At 44.8% G+C, this 23,812-nt stretch overlaps 1 protein-coding gene across 1 annotated transcript in view; it reads right to left on the reverse strand.

Annotated features, from left to right (window-relative positions):
* Positions 1-232: 232 nt before the first annotated feature.
* Positions 233-23,812, reverse strand: part of LOC311111879 (long-chain fatty acid transport protein 2-like) — a 27,037-nt gene continuing 3,457 nt past the window's right edge. Inside the window, exons 2-10 of the mRNA XM_084154790.1 lie at positions 23,398-23,625; positions 22,888-23,046; positions 10,316-10,440; positions 9,220-9,414; positions 7,989-8,079; positions 7,689-7,887; positions 7,358-7,455; positions 841-971; positions 233-658 (exon numbers count right to left, since the gene is read on the reverse strand). Coding sequence (XP_084010916.1) covers positions 485-658; positions 841-971; positions 7,358-7,455; positions 7,689-7,887; positions 7,989-8,079; positions 9,220-9,414; positions 10,316-10,440; positions 22,888-23,046; positions 23,398-23,625 — 1,400 coding nt within the window. The 3' untranslated portion in view covers positions 233-484. The remainder of the gene's footprint in view (positions 659-840; positions 972-7,357; positions 7,456-7,688; positions 7,888-7,988; positions 8,080-9,219; positions 9,415-10,315; positions 10,441-22,887; positions 23,047-23,397; positions 23,626-23,812) is intronic.

The following is a 23,812-nucleotide window of genomic DNA, read 5'->3' on the forward strand; positions in this document are numbered from 1 at the left end:
TTCTTATTGTACAAGTTCAGGTAGTCCCACCTTGGTCCAATACGTTTTCTTCCATTTGGTGCCAGATACATACGACCCTGTAGTCTCCCTACCAAATATTTACCACAAACGTCTTTTTGTCATTTCAGGGTGTAGAGATGGCAGCGCTCTGAGGACTTTTATTTTGAAAGAGGGACTTCAAATTAAAACAATTATTTTAGATTGAATTTTTAAAGTGACACAGCCACACATCTCAGATAGATATGTCTTTAATATTTATTACAAAATCAATATATATTTCTGAATTTACAAACATTCCATAACATTTTCAGTTTTCATTTTCAATTTTTTCTCTCTAGTCATAAAATGCACAACATTTTAAAAGTTGGTCCTTGACGTAAGCATTTTTCTCCCTTTCATTTAATCACAATAAAATGTATATCAGATTAATAATTTGACAGTTCATTTCAAAATAAAAGATTAACAGTTAGAAAAACTAAAAAAATCATAACCGTATCTTTCCATCAGAAATAGAGTCATAAATCTCCTGTGTCATGGGGATGTAGCCCTTACTGTCCTCCAGGTAGTATAATCGATCCTGTATCACGGATGGGTTGAATCCCTCTTCGGCTAGCTTTGCCTTCATCTGCTTGAATGTTCCAGTCACAGCCAGGGAATTCTGGGATTTGAAAATTAAATAAATGATGTTAAAATGTGTGTTTTATGAATCTTAAGCGTTTTGAGCAAATCTTTAAAGGTACAATCTGGGATCAGGGAATCTCTTCAACATATCCCAGATCGTAGCTTTAAGTGCTTTGCAAATGAAAGGTATCATGATGGACATTATTCCCATAGGATTACCTGTATGCGTATGAAGCGTGGTCTAGCGTAGCTGGGCAGGGACGTCTTGACGTGCTGGAACGTGGCTCTGCTGTCAAACTCCACGTCAGCTTTCAGTTTGACAGCTGCCATCCCGATCCTCCCCTCGTGTCCTGTGGGGTCACAAAGCAGGATCACCAAGATAGCCAGCTAACCTTGAGAAACTTTCAGACATTACTATTGATTTTGGATTCTCCCCTAATGTCCTGGTGATTCACACCCAACATGAGGAGAACCCTCTGGGATAATAAATACACTATGATGTGACTGTGTGTGTTGTGTGTGTGTTGTGTGTGTGTTGCGTGTGTGTTGTGTGTGTGTGAGTGGCGCAGTGGTCTAAGGCACTGCATCGCAGTGCTAACTGTGCCACTAGAGATCCTGGTTCGAATCCAGGCTCTGTCGCAGCCGGCCGCGACCGGGAGACTCATGGGCGGCGCACAATTGGCCCAACGTCGTCCAGGGTAGGGGAGGGAATGGCCGGCAGGGATGTAGCTCAGTTGATAGAGCATGGCGTTTGCAACGCCAGGGTTGTGGGTTTGATTCCAGTATAAAAAATATGTAATCACTAACTGTAAGTCGCTCTGGATAAGAGCGTCTGCTAAATGACTAAAATGTAAAATGTAAATGTTGTGTGTGTGTTGTGTGTGTGTTGTGTGTTTGTAGGTGTGTATTGTTCTATGTAACTATATATAGTATGTCAATTGTGTGTCGTGTATATTAAGAAAATTCAATGAATAAAATAATTATATAAAAAAGATAGATGTTTAATGAGGTGACTGTAAGTCGCTCTAGATAAGAATGTCTGCTATTTACTATATATATATTTTTTAGGGGGTGGATCAGCTTTGATATTGCAGATAGATTGTAACTTCCATCAATGTAATTGTCTGCATCACTTCCAATCCCCCATATGTTTTTTCCCCTCGCATATATATATATATATATATATATATATATATGTATATATATATATATATATATATATATATATATATATATATATATATATATATATATACATATACATACACACACACACACACATACATACATATACATTTCCTTTTTTAAATATATTTCCCTTTATTACTTTCCAACCCCACCACCCCTTCCCTAATTGGAGTAAACTTCTCTCTTCACAGCAAAATCTGCAGAGCTGGGAAGAATGTATCCCCCATATAAATAACATTGTATTGGTAGCAAGAATTTTATATAATAATTTAAAATGAAAAATTATACGTTTTGAATCCGGCGTCGTTTTGCGTATCAGTTCATAAACACTATGTCATGGGATCGGTACGTAAAAAATCTCTTCCCAACTATTTTGCAATCTATATGGGACGGCTGTCAATCATTTGGTCCTTAAATGAAACTGGTATACTTTGTTATTTATCACAGTTTTCTTTACCCAATTATGTTCTTTAATGCAAGGCCGACAGACAAGTTCCTTACATTTTCCGCCTTCCACTTTCCTCTTCCATTTTTGTGGTAATGCTGCAATTATTTGGTTGTAATTTTGGGTAGAGCAGACATTTCCATATGTTTTTGTTAGCTGCATGTGCGACATAACTCCACCAGTCCTACCGATGATATCATTTACGAAGATTATACCTTTTTTAAACATTTAACAACTTTTTTTTTTTTATCAATTAGTATATTTGAGTTTAACCACAATATTTGTTGCATTATTTGTTCTGTCGTTTCTGGAGGATTAAATTGAAATTGCAACCAACTTTCTATGGCTTGTTTTAGAAATAGTGATATTTGGGAGATTATTTCCTTTTCAAATAACTGAAAGTGTGAGGTTGTAATCTGAATAAAGGGGAAAAGGCCATTCTTGAACATTGGGTGAGACAATCTTACTAATTTGCTAGAGAACCAGTTCGGATTTAAGTATAACTTTTGTATGACTGAAGCTTTTAGTGATAGGTCTAATGCTTTAATATTAATAATTTCTGTCCTCCGAATTCATATTCATTCTATAAATAGGCCCGCTTAATTTTGTCTGGCTTGCCGTTCCAAATAAAATGGAATATTTTTTTCTCATATAATTTAAAAAACAGTTCACTAGGCGTAGGCAAGACCATAAGCAAATAGGTCAACTGGGATAATACTAAAGAGTTATTCAAGGTGATTTTTCCACAAATTGACAGGTATTTACCTTTCCATGGTAGCAAGATCTTATCTATTTTTGCTAACTTTCTATTAAAATGTATTGAAGTGAGATCATTTATTTCATTTGGGATATGTATTACGAGTATATCCACATCACCATCAGACCATTTTATTGGTAAACTACATGGTAATATAAAATATTTATTTTTTTGTGATCCAATACGTAATATAGTACATTTATCTTAATTTGGTTGTAATCCAGAGAGGTTAGAAAATGTATCTAGATCCTCTATGAGGCTGTGGAGGGATTCAAGTTGTGGATTTAAAAGAAAACATGAATCATCAGCGTACAATGACACTTTTTAAGCCCTGGATTTCTAATCCTTTGATATTATTGTTGGATATGATTTTAATAGCTAACATCTCGATGGCCATAATAAATAGATATGCCAATAGTGGACAACCTTGTTTCACTCCTCTTGACAGTTTAAAACTTTGTGATTCTCCAAAATTGAAATGCTCCAGGCATTTATATATAAACCCCAGTCGTACTTTATCAAATGCCTTTTCGAAGTCTGCTATGAATAGCAGGCCTGGTTTCCCAGATTTTTCAGTGTTCTATTGTTTCCAGTACTTGCCTTATATTATCTCCAATGTATCTTCCGTGTAAAAAACCTGTCTGATTAGAATGAATAATGTCCGACAATACCTTATTAATTCTATGAGCTATACATTTTGCTAGAATTTTTGCATCACAACACTGAAGTGTAAGGGGCCTCCAATTTTTTTAAATGGACTGGATCTTTGTATATTCCACTTGTATCCTGTTTCAGTAATAATGAAATCAGACCTTCTTCTTGAGTGTCTGATAATCTACCATTTACATAGGAGTGGTTAAAACATGCTAATAACAATCCTCTGAGTATATCAAAAAAGGTTTGGTATACCTCGACTGGTATGCCATCCAACCCTGGAGTTTTCCCGGACTTAAAATCTTTAATTGCATCCAGAAGTTCCTCCTCTGTAATTTCACCTTCACATTAGTCTTTCTGCATGGCTGTTAATTTTACATTATCAATAGAAAAAAAAATCTCTACAATTAGCTTCAGTTAGAGGAGATGGAGGCGACTGAAATTAAAACATATGCTTAAAGTACTTTGTTTCCGCCTTCAAAATATAATTCAGTGAATCATGGGTGACTCCGTCATTTGTAACCAGTTTCAGTAAATTATTTTTGGTAGCATTCCTATGTTGAAGATTAAAAAAGAATTTGGTGCATTTTTCCCCATAATCCATCCAGTTTGCTTTATTTTTATAATATATTACACTTGATCTTTCTTGAATAAGTTTCTCCATTTATTTTTGTTTTTCCTCTAATTTATTCTGAGCCTCTATGTTACAGTTTTTATTGCTATCTATCTATTATTTTAGACCTTCTATTTCCTTTGTTAGTATGGACTCTTTCGACCTAAATTGCTTTTGTTTTCGAGATGAGTACTGAATTGCATGGCCTCTAAAGGCACATTTAAAGGTGTCCCATACAATAAGGGGATTTGCTGTACCTATGTTATGCCGGAAAAAATCAGTTATGAATTCCTCTGTCCTAGTTAAGAACAAGTTATCATCCAATAGGCTTTGATTAAATGTCCAATATCCTCGCCCACGTGGAAATTCAGTAAGAATAATGTATATGCCAATTATATGATGGTCCGACCGCATTCTGTCCCCTATCAACACTTTTTAAACTTTTGGTGCCAACAAGAATGACATAAGAAAGAAGTCAAGGCGACTAGCTTGATTGAGTCTCCGCCATGTATATCTCACTAGATCAGGATATTTAAGCCTCCATATATCCACTACTTCTAATGTATCCAAGACATTCATGATTTCCTTAAGAGCATGAGGGTGATTGTTTGTAGTGTGATTTCCTTTACGGTCCATTGAGCTATTTAGAACGGTATTATAATCTCCCACCATAATAATAGAGTATTGAATTGCTTGCAGGGTTGATAATGTATTATATATATTGTCAAAGAAGTGTGGATCATCATTATTTGGTCCGTAAAGGTTAATGAGCCATATCTGTTTATGGTCCAATAACATATTTAAAATAATCCATCTACCTTGCGTATCTGTTTGGACAATTTGCACATTCGGATCGAAATTACTGTTAATTAATATCATCACCACTTTTGAGTTTCTTAGCCCATGGGAGAAGTATATTTCGCCAACCCCCCCATTCCTTTTTCCACGCAACTTCATCTAGAATTGTTGAATGGGTTTCCTGTAAAGAATAGATATTATATTCCTTCTCTTTGAGCCATGTAAATATTGTTATTCTTTTGTTATTATCTGCTAAGCCATTACAATTATAACTGGCTATACTTATTTCACCATACACCATAATGAGATACAAGTTTCAAATCTATTTATCATTATATATGTTTGTAAATTTACCATTAAAAAGTACCATAGTGATTGAGTGTCCATATAGCTGTACCATGATATTTGCATTGCTACTAAGTAACCCTCCAATTGTTCTCCACTAATTCCCCCGCTAAAGCCCCTCCCCGTCCCAAGTTGGGCCGTCATCCCAGTGATCGGTATACCACCCACGTCCCGCCGGATCCCTAGGGCCCCGAGAGGCCAGGACCCATCCATCGAAAACAGCACACAGTGCCACCCACAAAACAGAAGCAGGTCAACCGCCAAAAGCATTCCAATGCTCTCACCTCAATATATATTCAGCTTTTTCTTAAAATCAGCATCTCTAAATGTATGACAGCCATTCCATTCCAGTGTCTGTTGAATTCCAACACAGGCACACCTCATTCTACTGAATTAGGTACTGATTAGGTGATCACCTGAACCAAATATTTATTAAATGAGGAAAAGTATAAAAACCACTGCTGTGGTCATCACTATCCTCTTGCAATAGGACCAGCTGGATGGCAAAAACAGTGGTAATAGTACCTCAAAAGTAATATTAATCAAAAAATAACTATTGACCATGCCAAAAGAGTTGAAAAGGAAAGTTTTGAGTGAGGAAAAGAAGGGTTCAATTCTGGCTTTACTGGCAGAGGGATACAGTGAGCGTCAGGTTGCTTCCATCCTTATAATTTCAAAGACAGCGGTTCATAAGAACAAGGTCAAGCAGCACACATTGGGGACAACAAAGCTACAGACCGGCAGAGGGCGAAAACGACTCTACTGACCGGGATGACCGCCAACTCATTCGAATGTCACTCAACAACCGTAGGATGACATCAAGTGACCTACAAAAAGAATGGCAAACGGCAGCTGGGGTGAAGTGCATGGCGAGGGCGGTTCGAAACAGGCTCCTAGGGGCAGGGCTGAAGTCGTGCAAAGCTAGAAAAAAGCCCTTCATCAATGAGAAGCAAAGAAGAGCCAGGCTGAGGTTTGCAAAATACCATAAGGATTGGACCGTAGAGGACTGGAGTAAGGTCATCTTCTCTGATGTGTCCAATTTTCAGCTTTGCCCAACACCTGGTCGTCTAATGGTTAGACAGAGACCTGGAGAGGCCTACAAGCCACAGCATCTCGCACCCACTGTGAAATTTGGTGGAGGATCGGTGATTTGTATTTGTTAAGGACGCATGAATCAAGCCACGTACAAGGTTGTCCTGTAAGAAAACTTGCTTCCTTTTGCTCTGACATTGTTCCCCAACTCTGAGGATTGGTTTTTCCAGAAGGACAATGCGCCATGCCACAGAGCCAGGTCAATCAAGGTGTGGATGGAGGACCACCAGATCAAGACCCTGTCATGGCCAGCCCAATCTCCAGACCTGAACCCCATTGAAAACTTCTGGAATGTGATCAAGAAGAAGCTGGATGGCCACAAGCCATCAAACAAAGCCGAGCTGCTTGAATTTTTGCGCCTGGAGTGGCATAAAGTCACCCAACATCAATGTGAAAGACTGGTGGAGAGCATGCCAAGACGCATGAAAGCTGTGATTGAAAGTCAGGGTTATTCCACCAAATATTGATTTCTGAACTCTTCCTTAGTTAAAACATTAGTATTGTGTTGTTTAAAAATGAACATGAACTTATTTTCTTTGCGTTATTCGAGGTCTGACAACACTGCATATTTGTTGTTATTTTGACCAGTTGTCATTTTCTGAAAATAAATGCTCTAAATGACAATATTTTTATTTGGAATTTGGGAGAAATGTTGTCAGTAGTTTATAGAATAAAACAAAAATGTTATTTTTACCCAAACACATACCTATAAAAAGTAAAACCAGAGAAACTGATCATTTTGCAGTGGTCTCTTAATTTTTTCCACAGCTGTATATATAGCTATTTAAAAATATATATCTATTCAAATATCTTGCATATCTATATTACTCAAATGCAAAATCACCTGGAACCTTGACACCGTAGACATTGGCTTCTTCGATACATTCCACCATGATCAGGTGCTCAGTCACCTCTGTGGTGGCCACGTTCTCTCCTTTCCACCTGGACATCAACTCATATCAGATTAATTCAGTAAGTAACCTGGCCTAGAACCCAAAGAGCAAGCAGAAGCAGAGGCAGACTGGAAACACTTCCAAGAAGCAAGAAACTAAGAGAAACCAAGCTCAAAACTCAACCGGTAGGTGATTCACAGGACAGGACAACACATCGTATTAAACCCAGCTCCTTATTAAACATTTTGTTTGACAACTACTAAACTAAAACAGCATTCTGACCTGAAGGTGTCTCCGATGCGGTCCATGAAGTAAACAAATCCCTGGTGGTCGATCCTCAGCAGGTCTCCACTGTTGAAGTACAGATCTCCCTTAACAAACACATCTGTCAGCTTCTTCCTGTCTGTCTGCTGCTGGTTATTAGCATAGCCACTGAACGGAGCACGCGCGCTAATCTTGGAAACCAGTAGACCAGTTTCTCCTGAGGACCAAAACAACAAGTAATTGTGTGTGTGTGTATGTGTGTGTGCGTGTGTGTGTGTGTGAATATGTGTGCGTGAATATGTGTGTGTGTGTTCTCACCTTTAGGGACTTTGATACAGAAACCTCTAGAGTCTTTGACAGGTTCCTCTCTCTCTGTGTCATACTGAATCAGAGCGTATGAGAAGCTTGCCTGCAAGCACACATAAACAAACAAACAGACAACAACAAACAAACAGACAACAACAAACAGACAGACAGACAGACAGACAGACAGACAGACAGACAGACAGACAGACAGACAGACAGACAGACAGACAGACATAACATCAGAAAACAATGACACACAGTATCTATGTGGTGTAATGTTTGTATGTAGTATAATTTACATTTACAGTGTAATGTATGTATGTAGTGTAATGTATGTAATGTAATGTATGTATGTATGTAGTGTAATGTATGTATGTAGTGTAATGTATGTATTTTAGAACACCTACTCATTCAAGGGTTTTTCTATATTTGTACTATTTTTTACAATGTAGAATAATAGCGAAGACATCAAAACTATGAAATAACACATATGGAATCATGTAGTAACCAAAAATGACTGGCCAATAAAAATAAAAGATTAAGATGGGCAGTCTGAGATATGGCTTTTTCTTTGCAACTCTGCCTAGAAGGTCAGCATCCCGGAGTCGCCTCTTCACTGTTGACGTTGAGACTGGTGTTTTGCGGGTACTATTTAATGAAGCTGCCAGTTGAGGACCTGTAAGGCGCCTGTTTCTCAAACTATTATTCTGACATTTCACATTCTTAAAATAAAAGTGGTGATCCTAACTGACCTAAGACAGGGAATTTTTACTAGGATTAAATGTCAGGAATTGTGAAAAACCGAGTTTAAATGTATTTGGCTAAGGTGTATGTAAACTTCAGACTTCAACTGTATGTAGTATAATGTCTATATGTAGTGTAATGTATGTATGTAGTGTAATTAGTATGTAACACCTACGTAATACGAGTATCTAATAACAATGATGTCATAGTGCCACCAGAAAATATGTTCTACTTCTTCTTGTGTTTCCATACAGAACAGTGTCCTGACACACTTCATCACACCGACCTAATACATCTCACATAGACTGTCAGGAATATAAAAATATAATAGTCTTTCTCATAAGCTCAGTGTTTGCATCCCAATGGCACCCTATTCCCTATATAGTGCACTACATTTGACCAGAGCCCTATGGACCCTAGTCAAAAGTAGTGCACTATATAGGGGATAGGGTGCCATTTGGGACACTGCAGCCATTATTGTCCAAGACAGTAGTCTCACTTTGTGAAGGAAGTGCTCTTTGCCGATCGCGCCGACTTTCCCGATGTAGTTGATGAAGCCGCCATTTCCCTCGGTGGCGCCGTAGCATTCACAGACACGGATGTCACCGAAACGCTGCAGGAACTCTGACCAGGTGTCTGCTCTAAGCCCGTTACCCAGGGCCAGACGTACCTTGTGATGCCTGTCATTATCTTTCTGAGGAGGAGAGGAGAGGAGAGGAGAGGAGAGGAGAGGAGAGGAGAGGAGAGGAGAGGAGAGGAGAGGAGAGGAGAGGAGAGGAGAGGAGAGGAGAGGAGAGGAGAGGAGAGGAGAGGAGAGGAGAGGAGAGGAGAGGAGAGGAGAGGAGAGGAGAGGAGAGGAGAGGAGAGGAGAGGAGAGGAGAGGAGAGGAGAGGAGAGGAGAGGAGAGGAGAGGAGAGGAGAGGAGAGGAGAGGAGAGGAGAGGAGAGGAGAGGAGAGGAGAGGAGAGGAGAGGAGAGGAGAGGAGAGGAGAGGAGAGGAGAGGAGAGGAGAGGAGAGGAGAGGAGAGGAGAGGAGAGGAGAGGAGAGGAGAGGAGAGGAGAGGAGAGGAGAGGAGAGGAGAGGAGAGGAGAGGAGAGGAGAGGAGAGGAGAGGAGAGGAGAGGAGAGGAGAGGAGAGGAGAGGAGAGGAGAGGAGAGGAGAGGAGAGGAGAGGAGAGGAGAGGAGAGGAGAGGAGAGGAGAGGAGAGGAGAGGAGAGGAGAGGAGAGGAGAGGAGAGGAGAGGAGAGGAGAGGAGAGGAGAGGAGAGGAGAGGAGAGGAGAGAGGAGAGGAGAGGAGAAGTGAGGAGAGAGGTGAGGAGAAGTGAGGAGAGAGGTGAGGAGAAGTGAGGAGAGAGGAGAGGGGAGAGGTGAGGAGAGGTGAGAGGAGAGGGGAGAGGAGAAGTGAGGAGAGAGGTGAGGAGAGGTGAGGAGAAGTGAGGAGAGAGGAGAGGGGAGAGGTGAGGAGAGGTGAGAGGATGTACAGGTATTTGGTTTACATTCATTAATGATAGAATGACAATACTAAATCCGACCATTTCTATTTGGTCTTTAATCCTCTGAATGATCAAACTAACAGGAGGCATGTGTTGCAGTACCTTGGGTGCATTACAGAGGTACCTCATGATCTCTCCTATGTACTGGATCACTGTCACGTTGTATTTCCTGCAGTCATCCCAGAAATTAGAGGCAGAGAATTTACGCCTCAGGACAATGGTGATGCCTGAGAGGAGAAGGTAAAGCACCAACATTCAACAGAGCTCACAACCTCATGGACAAGCAAACTAACTAACTGACTGACTGCTAATGATTACCTAACCAACTAACTCACTGACTGACTGACTAAATGATTACCTAACTAACTCACTGACTGACTGACTAAATTATTACGTAACTAACTAACTCACTGACTGACTGACTAAATGATTACGTAACTAACTAACTCACTGACTGACTAAATTATTACCTAACTAACGCACAGTCCCCTCTGAATGGTTCTGGTTAGGGCCAGGAGTTGTTCCTGACCATGTGATTGGACCAGGAAGGAATAACTCTGGGCCCTAGTTAAAGGCTACAGCACCACTAAGGCCTAGGAGTTTTCCTGGTTGATTTTATCGTCTAAGGAAATTATTGACATAAACAGCTTTGAACTCTGGGGGTAGTGTCCCAAATGGCACCCTATTCCCTATATAGTGCACTACTTTTAACCAGATCCCCATAGAGAAGACACTCTGGTCGCGTCCCAAATGGCACCCTATTCCCCCATAGGGCTCTGGTCAAAAGTAGTGCACTATATAGGGAATAGGGTGCTATTTGGGATGCGGACAGGGACTTTGGTTTGAAATACGAACACTAGAAATCCACTCAGAGCCAAGTCACCTCTCGTCCAACGCCCCGAGTAAAGAGACATTACACTAAACAACCCTTAGTAAATCCTGGTCAACATCATAACAACATTATTACACGTGACGGCGCTGAAATAATATGTAACGTGTAATAAGATGTAACGTGTAATATATGTAATAATATGTAATGTGTTTTAATATGTAACGTGTAATAGTATTTAACGTGTAATAATATGTAACGTGTAATAATATGTAATAATATGTTTTTATTTATTTTATTTCACTTTTATTTAACCAGGTAAGCCAGTTGAGAACAAGTTCTCATTTACAACTGCGACCTGGCCAAGATAAAGCAAAGCAGTGCGATAAAAACAACAACAACACAGAGTTACATATGGAATAAACAAAACGTACAGTCAATAACACAATAGAAAATCTATATACAGTGTGTGCAAATGTAGTAATTATGGAGGTAAGGCAATAAATAGGCCATAGTGCAAAATAATTACAATTTAGTATTAATACTGGAGTGATAGATGTGCAGAAGATGATGTGCAAATAGAGATACTGGGGTGCAAATGAGCAAAATAAATAACAATGTAAATAACAATATGGGGATGAGGTAGTTGGGTGGGCTAATTTCAGAATGGCTGTGTACAGGTGCAGTGATCGGTAAGCTGCACTGACAACTGATGCTTAAAGTTAGTGAGGGAGATAAGTGTCTCCAGCTTCAGAGATTTTTGCGGTTCGTTCCAGTCATTTGCAGCAGAGAACTGGAAGGAATGGCGGCCAAAGGAGGTGTTGGCTTTGGGGATGACCAGTGAGATATACCTGCTGGAACGCAGACTACGGGTGGGTGTTGCTATGGTGACCGATGATCTAAGATAAGGCAGGGATTTGCCTAGAAGTGATTTATACATGACCTGGAGCCAGTGGGTTTGGCGACGAATATGTAGTGAGGGCCAGCCAACGAGAGCGTACAGGTCACAATGGTGGGTAGTACAGTATATGGGGCTTTGGTGACAAAACGGATGGCACTGTGATAGACTACATCCAATTTGCTGAGTAGAGTGTTGGAAGCTATTTTGTGAATGACATCGCAGAAGTCAAGGATCGGTAGGACAGTCAGTTTTACAAGGGCATGTTTAGCAGCATGAGTGAAGGAGGCTTTGTTGCGAAATAGGAAGCTGATTCTAGATTTAACTTTGAATTGGAGATGCTTAATGTGAGTCTGGAAGGAGAGTTTACGGTCTAACCAGACACCTAGGTATTTGTAGTTGTCCACATATTCTAAGTCAGACCCGCCGAGAGTAGTGATTCTAGTAGGGCGGGAAACCAGCTCGGAAACCAGATTGCATAGCGGAGAAGGTACGGTGGGATTCGAAATGGTCGGTGATCTGTTTGTTAACTTGGCTTTCAAATACTTTCGAAAGGCAGGGCAGGATGGATATAGGTCTGTAACAGTTTGGATCTAGAGTGTCACCCCCTTTGAAGAGGGGGATGACCGCGGCAGCTTTCCAATCTCTGGGGATCTCAGACGATACGAAAGAGAGGTTGAACAGGCTAGTACTAGGGGTGGCGACATTTTTGGCAGCTAATTTTAGAAAGAAAGGGTCCAGATAGTCTAGCCCAGCTGATTTGTAGGGGTCCAGATTTTGCAGCTCTTTCAGGACATCAGCTATCTGAATTTGGGTGAAGGAGAAGCGGGTGGGGGCATGGGCAAGTTGCAGCGGAGGGTGCAGAGCTGGTGGCTGGGGTAGGGGTAGCCGTGTGGAAAGCATGGCCGGCCAGCCGTAGCGAAATGCTTATTGAAATTTTCCATTATCGTAGATTTATCGTGGTGACAGTGTTTCCTAGCCTCAGTGCAGTGGGTAGCTGGGAGGAGGTGCTCTTATTCTCCATGGACTTTACAGTCTCCCAAAACTTTTGGGAGTTAGTGCTACAGGATGCACATTTCTGTTTGAAAAAGCTAGCCTTTGCTTTTCTAACTGATTGTGTATATTGGTTCCTGACTTCCCTGAAAAGTTGCATATCACGGGGGCTGTTCGATGCTAATGCAGTACGCCACAGGATGTTTTTGTGCTGGTAAAGTCTGGGGTGAACCAGGGGCTATATCTGTTCTTAGTTCTGAATCTTTTGAATGGGGTATGCTTATTTAAGATGGAGAGGAAAGCACTTTTGAAGAACATCCAGGCATCCTCTACTGACGGAATGAGGTCAATATCCATCCAGGATACCCAGGCCAGGTCAATTAGAAAGGCCTGCTTGCTGAAGTGTTTTAGGGAGCGTTTGACAGTGATGAGGGGTGGTCGTTTGACCGCGGATCCATTATGGACGCAGGCAATGAGGCAGTGATCGCTGAGATCCTGGTTGAAGACAGCGGAGGTGTATTTAGAGGATAAATTAGTCAGGATGATATCTATGAGGGTGCCAATTTTTACGGATTTAGGGTTGTACCTGGTAGGTTCCTTGATAATTTGTGTGAGATTGAGGGCATCTAGTTTAGATTGTAGGACGGCCGGGGTGTTAAGCATATCCCAGTTTAGGTCACCAAGCAGTACGAACTCTGAGGATAGATGGGGGGCAAGCAATTCACATATGGTGTCCAGCGCACAACTGGGGGCTGAGGGGGGTCTGTAGCAAGCGGCAACAGTGTGTCAGTGTTGCTGTAGGTGGGTGTGGTGGTGGAATCAGGCGCAGGACGCAGAAGCACAGTCCAAAGACTTTAGTGAAAATCACAAGGGAAACGCACAAACTAGCCCGAAGGCGAAACTCCGCACGCAGGCGAAAAACAAAACGGGCGCACTAAACAGGTGCGCCAAAACGCTCCAACACAGTGGAGAACAGCTCAACCGAGCAATACAATAATTACGTCCAGCAACGCACGACAGAGAAAACAATCACACACAACCATTGACAAACACAACGAGAACTTACAGTGAGGGAAAAAAGTATTTGATCCCCTGCTGATTTTGTACGTTTGCCCACTGACAAAGACATGATCAGTCTATAATTTTAATGGTAGGTTTATTTGAACAGTGAGAGACAGAATAACAACAACAATATCCAGAAAAAACGCATGTCAAAAATGTTATAAATTGATTTGCATTTTAATGAGGGAAATAAGTATTTGACCCCTCTGCAAAACATGACTTAGTACTTAGTGGCAAAACCCTTGTTGGCAATCACAGAGGTCAGACGTTTCTTGTAGTTGGCCACCAGGTTTGCACACATCTCAGGAGGGTTTTGTCCCACTCCTCTTTGCAGATCTTCTCCAAGTCATTAAGGTTTCGAGGCTGACGTTTGGCAACTCGAACCTTCAGCTCCCTCCACAGATTTTGTATGGGATTAAGGTCTGGAGACTGGCTAGGTCACTCCGGGAACTTAATGTGCTTCTTCTTGAGCCACTCCTTTGTTGCCTTGGCCGTGTGTTTTGGGTCATTGTCATGCTGGAATACCAATCCACGACCCATTTTCAATGCCCTGGCTGAGGGAAGGAGGTTCTCACCCAAGATTTGACGGTACATGGCCCCGTCCATCGTCCCTTTGATTCGGTGAAGTTGTCCCTTTAGCAGAAAAACACCCCCAAAGCATAATGTTTCCACCTCCATGTTTGACGGTGGGGATGGTGTTCTTGGGGTGATCGGTAGCATTCCTCCTCCTCCAAACACGGCGAGTTGAGTTGATGCCAAAGAGCTCAATTTTGGTCTCATCTGACCACAACACTGTCACCCAGTTCTCCTCTGAATCATTCAGATGTTCATTGGCAAACTTCAGACGGGCCTGTATATGTGCTTTCTTGAGCAGGGGGACCTTGCGGGCGCTGCAGGATTTCAGTCCTTCACAGCGTAGTGTGTTACCAATTGTTTTCTTGGTGACTATGGTCCCAGCTGCCTTGAGATCATTGACAACATCCTCCCGTGTAGTTCTGGGCTGATTCCTCATCGTTCTCATGATCATTGCAACTCCACGAGGTGAGATCTTGCATGGAGCCCCAGTACGAGGGAGATTGACAGATATTTTGTGTTTCTTCCATTTGCGAATAATCGCACCAACTGTTGTCACCTTCTCACCAAGCTGCTTGGCGATGGTCTTGTAGCCCATTACAGCCTTGTGTAGGTCTACAATCTTGTCCCTGACATCCTTGGAGAGCTCTTTGGTCTTGGCCATGGTGGAGAGTTTGGAATCTGATTGATTGATTGCTTCTGTGGACAGGTGTCTTTTATACAGCTAACAAACTGAGATTAGGAGCACTCCCTTTAAGAGTGTGCTCCTAATCTCAGCTCGTTACCTGTATAAAAGACACCTGGGAGCCAGAAATCTTTCTGATTGAGAGGGGGTCAAATACTTATTTCCCTCATTAAAATGCAAATCAATTTATAACATTTTTGACATGCGTTTTTCTGGATTTTTTTGCTGTTATTCTGTCTCTCACTGTTCAAATAAACCTACCATTAAAATTATAGACTGATCATTTCTTTGTCAGTGGGAAAACGTACAAAATCAGCAGGGGATCAAATACTTTTTTCCCTCACTGTATAGGACACTAATTACACTAAACGATAACAGGTGTAACAACAATCAGACAAAAGCAAACGAACATAGAAACATGCAACGGTGGCAGCTAGTATTCCGGAGACGACGAACGCCGAAGCCTGCCCGAGCAAGGAAGAGAGGCAGCCTCGGCCGAAACCGTGACAGTACCCCCCCCTTGACGCGCGGCTCCAGACGTGCGCCGACTCCGGCCTCGGGGACGACCAGGAGGACGCGGAGCAGGGCGCGTCGGGTGCCTACGATGGAATTCCGTCAGGAGAGACGGGTCTAAAATGTCTCTCCTCGGCACCCAGCACCGTTCCTCCGGGCCGTACCCCTCCCACTCCACTAGATATTGGAGACCCCCCATCCGACGTCTCGAATCCAAGATGGACCGCACGGAGTACGCCGGTGCCCCCTCGATGTCCAATGGGGGCGGAGGAGTCTCCAAGATCTCACTTTCTTGGAGTGGGCCAGCTACCACCGGCCTGAGAAGAGACACATGGAACGAGGGGTTAATACTTTTATACTCAACAGGCAGTTGTAATTTGTAACACACCTCGTTCAATCTTCTCAGGACTTTAAATGGCCCCACAAACCGCCGACCCAGTTTCCGGCAGGGCAGGCGGAGGGGCAGGTTTCTGGTAGAGAGCCAGACTCGATCACCAGGTGCGTACACCGGTCCCTCACTGCGGTGGAGATCGGCGCTCGCCTTATGACGACGGAGGGCCCGCTGCAGGTGGACGTGTGCAGCGTTCCATGTCTCCTCCGAGCGCCGCACCCACTCATCCACCGCAGGAGCCTCGATCTGGCTCTGCTGCCAAGGTGCCAGAACCGGCTGGTAACCCAACACACATTAGAAAGGGGTTAGGTTAGTGGAGGAATGGCGTAGGGAATTCTGGGCCATTTCGGCCCAGGGAACGTACCTTGCCCACTCCTCCGGCCGGTCCTGGCAGTATGTTCTGAGAAACCTACCCACATCCTGGTTCACACGTTCCACCTGCCCATTACTCTCCGGGTGGTGGTAACCCGAGGTGAGGCTCACCGAGACCCCCAACCGCTCCATAAAAGCTCTCCAGACTCTGGAGGTAAATTGGGGACCTCGATCAGACACGATATCCTCGGGTACCCCGTAGTGCCGGAACACATGGGTGAATAGTGCTTCGGCAGTTTGCAGGGCAGTAGGAAGGCCCGGCATAGAGAGCAAACGACAGGCCTTAGAAAACCGGTCCACAACGACCAGTATAGTGGTATTCCCCTGTGAAGGAGGAAGGTCAGTGAGGAAATCCACCGAGAGGTGAGACCATGGTCGTTGTGGAACGGGCAGGGGTAGTAACTTACCCCTAGGCAGATGTCTAGGCGCCTTACACTGGGCGCACACTGAGCAGGAGGAAACATAAACCCTCACATCCCTCGCCAACGTGGGCCACCAGTACTTGGCACTAAGACAGTGCACTGTCCGGCCGATACCAGGGTGTCCAGAGGAGGGTGACGTGTGAGCCCAATAGATCAATCGATCCCGAACCTCGAGCGGAACGTACTTCCGACCCTCCGGGCATTGAGGTGGACTAGGGTCGGTGCGTAACGCCCGCTCGAGTTCAGCATCGACCTCCCACACTACCGGTGCCACCAGACACGACTCCGGCAGTATGGGCGTGGGCTCCACGGACCTCTCCTCCGTGTCATACCGCCGAGACAGTGCATCTGCCTTACCGTTCTGTGACCCAGGGATGTACGTGATCTTAAATGTGAACCGGGTCAAAAACATATTCCACCTCGCTTGGCGAGGGTTCAGCCTCCTCGCTGCCCGGATGTACTCCAGGTTACGGTGGTCCGTCAAAATGAGGAAAGGGTGTTGAGCCCCCTCAAGCCAGTGCCTCCACACCTTTAGGGCCTGTACCACGGCTAACAGCTCCCTGTCCCCTACGTCATAATTTCGCTCCGCCGGACTGAGCTTCTTGGAATAAAAAGCACAGGGGCGGAGTTTAGGTGGCGCGCCGGACCGTTGCGAAAGCACGGCCCCTATACCGGCCTCTGACGCGTCCACCTCTACCTGAAATGGTAAAGAGGGATCCGGATGCGCCAGCACCGGGGCCGAGGTAAACAGGTCCTTCAGCCTCCCAAACGCCCTGTCCGCCTCGGCTGACCACTGCAGACGCACCGGACCCCCCTTCAAAAGAGACGTAATGGGAGCTGCCACCTGTCCAAAACCCTGAATAAACCTCCGGTAGTAATTCGCAAACCCCAGAAACTGCTGCACCTCCTTCACAGTGGTTGGCGTTTGCCAATTACACACGGCTGACACCCGGTCTACCTCCATCTTCACCCCTGACGCAGACAACTGATACCCCAAAAAGGAGACTGACTCCTGGAAAAACAGACACTTCTCTGCCTTGACATACAGGTCGTGCTCCAACAGCCTCCGCAACACTCGGCGCACCAGGGCCACATGCTCGACTCGGGTAGGCGAGTACACGAGAATGTAATCTATGTACACGACCACCCCCTGCCCCTGCATGTCCCTGAAGATCTCATCCATGAATGATTGGAAAACTGAGGGAGCGTTCATCAACCCGTATGGCATGACAAGATACTCGTAATGGCCCGAGGTGGTACTAAAGGCTGTCTTCCATTCATCGCCCTCCCTAATGCGCACCAAGTTGTACGCGCTCCTGAGATCTAATTTAGTGAAGAAACGCGCCCCGTGCAATGACTCCGTCATGGTCGCAATCAGCGGGAGTGGATAACTGTACTTCACCGTGATCTGATTGAGACCACGGTAATCAATGCACGGGCGTAACCCACCATCCTTTTTCTTCACAAAAAAGAAACTCGAGGACGCAGGGGAAGTGGAGGGCCGTATGTATCCTTGTCTCAGAGATTCGTCTATGTAAGTCTCCATAGCTCTCTTCTCCTCCTGAGACAGAGGATACACATGGCTCCGTGGGAGCGCAGCTCCTGCCTGGAGGTCTATCGCACAATCTCCCTGCCTATGGGGAGGCAACTGCGTCGCCCTCGACTTACTGAACACAATAGCCAAATCCCCATACTCAGGGGGAACGTGCAATGCGGGCACCTGGTTTGGACTCTCCACCGAGGTAGCCCCTACGGAAACGCCTAAACATCGACCCACACACTGGGCAGACCACTCCATCAGAGCCCTCTCCTGCCACGAAATAGATGGGTTATGGGTACTCAACCAGGGCATGCCCAGCACCACTGGATACGCAGGCGAGTCAATCAGAAATAGCTGGATCATCTCCTGATGACCCCCCTGCGCACACATCCTAAGTGGCGCCGTGACCTCCCTGATCAAGCCCGCACCCAACGGACGGCTATCTAGGGCATGAACGGGGAAGGGGACGTCAACAGGGAGAAGGGGAATCCCTAAGGCTAAACAAAATGTCTTATCAACAAAATTCCCAGCCGCGCCTGAATCTACCAGCGCCTTATGCTGGGAATGAGGTGCTACCTGTGGAAAACGCACAGGTATACAGAAGTGTGCAACAGAGAGCTCTGGGTGAGTGGCGCGCCTACTCACCTGGAAGGACTCCCCAGTGCGGGACCTGTCGTCTTCTCCCCTAGGAGGCCATCCCCAGCACCTAGCCGCGGTGTGTCCTCCCCGACCACAGTTGGTGCAGGAGATGGACCCCCTCGTAAGCCGACCCCTCCTCTCTCTAGCGCCAGCGCCCCCGAGCTCCATGGGGCACGGCTCGGAGGCGCTGGAGGGTGAAATGGACGGACCCCCCTCGGGACGTCCGCGGGTAGCTAGCAGGGTATCCAGCCTGATGGACATGTCGACCAACTGGTCGAACGAGAGACTGGTGTCCCTACAGGCCAGCTCCCTACGGACGTCCTCACGTAGACTACATCGGTAGTGATCGATGAGGGCCCGCTCATTCCACCCTGCATCCGCCGCTAGAGTACGGAATTCCAAGGCGAACTCCTGGGCACTCCTCTTCCCCTGCCGGAGGCAGAACAGACGCTCCCCCGCCGCTTTCCCCTCCGGGGGATGGTCAAACACCGCCCTGAAGCGGCGGGAGAACTCGTCGTACGTAATGGTGTTAGCGTCTATTCTCCTCCACTCCGCGTTGGCCCATTCCAACGCCTTGCCGGAAAGGCAGGAGATCAGGGCGGACACGCTCTCGTGTCCCGAAGGCGCCGGGTGCACGGTGGCCAGGTAAAGCTCCACCTGGAGAAGGAATCCCTGACACCCGGCAGCGGTCCCATCGTAGGCCCTCGGGAGCGAGAGTCGAACTCCTCTGGGTTCCGGAGCGGGAATGGGCTGACTTGCCGATGGTGAGGGCAGGGAAGATGGCGGTTGAGGTGTCCCTCGGGTCTCCCAGCCTCGGATGGTGGTGATCACCTCCTGCAGAGCGGCCCCCATCCGCAGGATCTGGTCATTCTGCTGGAGGTGCGCCAAAACGCTCCAACACAGTGGAGAACAGCTCAACCGAGCAATACAATAATTACGTCCAGCAACGCACGACAGAGAAAACAATCACACACAACCATTGACAAACACAACGAGAACTTATAGGACACTAATTACATTAAACGATAACAGGTGTAACAACAATCAGACAAAAGCAAACGAACATAGAAACATGCAACGGTGGCAGCTAGTATTCCGGAGACGACGAACGCCGAAGCCTGCCCGAGCAAGGAAGAGAGGCAGCCTCGGCCGAAACCGTGACACAGTGAGAGACTTATTTCTGGAAAGGTGGATTTTTAGAAGTAGAAGCTCAAACTGTTTGGGCACAGACCTGGATAGTATGATAGAGCTCTGCAGGCTCTCTACAGTAGATTGCAACTCCGCCCCCTTTGGCAGTTCTATCTAGACGGAAAATGTTGTAGTTCGGAATGGACATTTCTGAATTTTTGGTGGCCTTCCTAAGCCAAGATTCAGACACGGCTAGAACATCAGGGTTGGCAGAGTGTGCTAACGCAGTGAAGCGCCTGGGGGGTAGGAGTGATACTGGGGGCTACAGGGCCTGGGTTAACCTCTACATTACCAGAGGAACAGAGGAGGAATAGAATAAGGATACGGCTAAAGGCTTTAAGAACTGGTCTTCTAGTGCGTTGGGTACAGAGAAAAGGGGAAGATCTCCGGGCGTTGTTCAATAGATTCAGGGCATTATGTACAGACAAGGATATTGAAGGATATGAGTACAGTGGGCATTGGGAGACTATGAAAGAGATAGCATCACTGGAGGTACCGATTGAGCCGGTCTCCGCGTGTATGGGGGGTGGGACAAAGGAGCTCTCTGAGGCTGGTTGAGCTGAACTTGGGGCTCTACAGTGAAATTGTATAATAAGAACTAACCCAAACAGCAATAGGCTAGGCATATTGACATGGGAGAGAGGGCTGTTATTGTAGAGAGGGCTAAGACAACAACTGGTAATGGCGACAAAAGTTTGGGCTGAGGCTAAACAGATAAACAGAATGGGGAGGCTAAACAGATAAACAGGATGGGGTACCGTGTAAAGGAACAGTCCAGCAGGCATTAGCTGTGTAGCTGAGTGATCATAAGGTCCAGTGAATAGCACTAAGTAAGTCCGGTAGCAGATCGTAGGCTGCTAAAGCACAGGCGAGCAGGAGGCACGGCTGTTGATCGTGCGTGCTAGCGGGCCGGGGCTAGCAGATGGATCTTCGTGGTCGTCGCAACGGGAAGCCTGTTGAAACCACATCAGACGATTACGTCGGCAGACCAGTCGTGATGGATCGGCGGGGCTCCGTGTCGACACTAGGAGGTCCCGTCTGGTTGACAGAGAGGTAGATAGCCGGGAGATGGGCCTGGCTCGAGGCTAGCTCAAGGCTAACTGGTACGTCGGGAAGTGGTGATTAGCCAACAACAGCCATTCGGTTGCAGCTAGCTAGTTGCGATGGTCTGGTGTTAAGGTCCAGTGATTCAGTGATTCCGGCAGAAAATCCGATATGCTCTGGGTCGATAGTACGCTGTGCAGACTGGCCGATAATTGTCCAGGCTAGAGCTGGCTGGTAGGTAGTGCAGGCCACGGACAGTGGTGTAGACCGCTAACGGTGGCTAATAGCAAGCAGCTAGTTAGCTGGCTAGCTGGCTAGTTTCAGCCGTAGGTTCTTGATAGAAATAAAGAAATAATAGAATCCGTTCCACATTGGGTGAGGCGGGTTGCAGGAAAGTATATTTAGTTAAAGGATGGAAAGTGAGATAGAGAAATATATACGAATAAAAGACAACAAACTGGCTATTTACACGAGGACACAACACAACACAACACAATACACGACCGCACATTTACTGCAATATGTAACGTGTAATAATATGTAATAATATGTCATGTGTAATAATATGTAATAATATGTCATGTGTAATAATATGAAACATGTAATAATATGTAATAATATGTCATGTGTAATAATATGTAACGTGTAATAATATGTAACGTGTAATAATATGTATATAATATGTAACGTGTAATAATTTGTAACGTGTAATAATATGTAAGGTGTAATAATATGTAATATGTAATAATATGTAATAATATGTAACATATATTAATATGTAATAATATGTAACGTGTAATAATATGTATAATATGTAACGTGTAATAATATGTAATAATATGTAACATGTAATAATATGTAACGTGTAATAATATGTATAATATGTAACGTGTAATAATATGTATAATATGTAACGTGTAATAATATGTAATAATATGTAACATGTAATAATATGTAACGGGTAATAATATGTATAATATGTAACGTGTAATAATATGTAATAATATGTAACGTGTAATAATATTCAGATACATTTGTATTTTTTATCTTCATCATAAGTACAAAGTCAGGGGGCTTGCAGAGGAATTTGTATATAGAATCAAAATTATTACTTTCTTTCTCTCCATTTGAATGTAGTTATTGTAATTGCTAGAGATGACATGGAACCAGTTCTGAAGCAGTTCTGAAGAAGTTCTGAAGCAGTTCTGAACCAGTTCTGAACCAGTTCTGAAGCAGTTCTGAAGCAGTTCTTAACCAGTTCTGAACCAGTTCTGAAGAAGTTCTGAAGCAGTTCTGAACCAGTTCTGAACCAGTTCTGAAGAAGTTCTGAAGCAGTTCTGAACCAATTCTGAAGCAGTTCTGAACCAGTTCTGAAGCAGTTCAGCTCTTCACACCTCTTTATCTCTTTATCCCATATACTGCACTACTATCAGGTTAATGTTATCAACGCAGGAATAGAACACACGACCTGGCCGCTGCCAGAACAACACTCTTACCAACTGTGCCGTACAGTACAGTACAGTACCTCTCTCTATGGCTCCAGTCAGGCCCATCATGAAGCCGGCGGTGTGGTAGAGGGGCAGGTAGATGTAGATGACGTCATCAGAGGCCACACCTGAGATGGCCTGCAGAGAGGAGGCCATGGACAGCCTCTCCTGGGTGATCACTGCAGCCTTCGGCAGACCTGAGGACGAGACACCAGGAAGGGCAGGAAACAGAGGATCAGGGCTGATGTGAATCTAAAATGGTATCTTATTCTTTGACCAATCAGGAGTCGTGCTATCTAAGATAATTTACCTGTCTGGCATAAACATCAGTAGTCTTCTGTCTAATTTACACTACAGGGCTGACCAGAGCAATACCGTATTGGTCTGGACATTTTATTTTAAAAATTGTTCTTTCTAGCACGGTTCCAGCAACAATGGTGGATGCATAACATTTACATTTACATTTACGTCATTTAGCAGACGCTCTTATCCAGAGCGACTTACAATAACCAGGTCAGTCCAGTGCATCTTGGTTTGGCTCGGCTTACCTGTAGTTCCGGAGGTATAGATGTAGAGGGCGGGGCTCTTTAAGGTGACCTTTGACCTGAGCTGTGGGTCCAGAGGTTGATCTGAGGCCTGCTGTATCCTGCTGCTGCTCAGAGTCTTCATGCCCTCCATCACACACTCTGCCTCCTCCACACCCTGACCCAGCACGAACACACTTACACTCTGCTCCCTCAGGGTGGGGAGAACCTCATCTACCTCTCCACGCAACTCTGGGGGTGGGTTGGGCATAGAGGGTAAGAGAGGGAGGGACACAGAGAGGGAGAGAGAGGGAGGGTCAGGGAAAGAGGGTGACAGCGAGAGAGACAGAGGGAGAGCATACATTTCCTCAGTGAAAACAATGTACTGAGCAAATGTCAAATTGGCTTTTTACCAAATTACCGTCCGACAGACCACATA

This window comes from Coregonus lavaretus (assembly GCF_964263955.1).
Source record: "Coregonus lavaretus genome assembly, chromosome: 37".
Lineage (NCBI taxonomy): Eukaryota > Metazoa > Chordata > Actinopteri > Salmoniformes > Salmonidae > Coregonus > Coregonus lavaretus.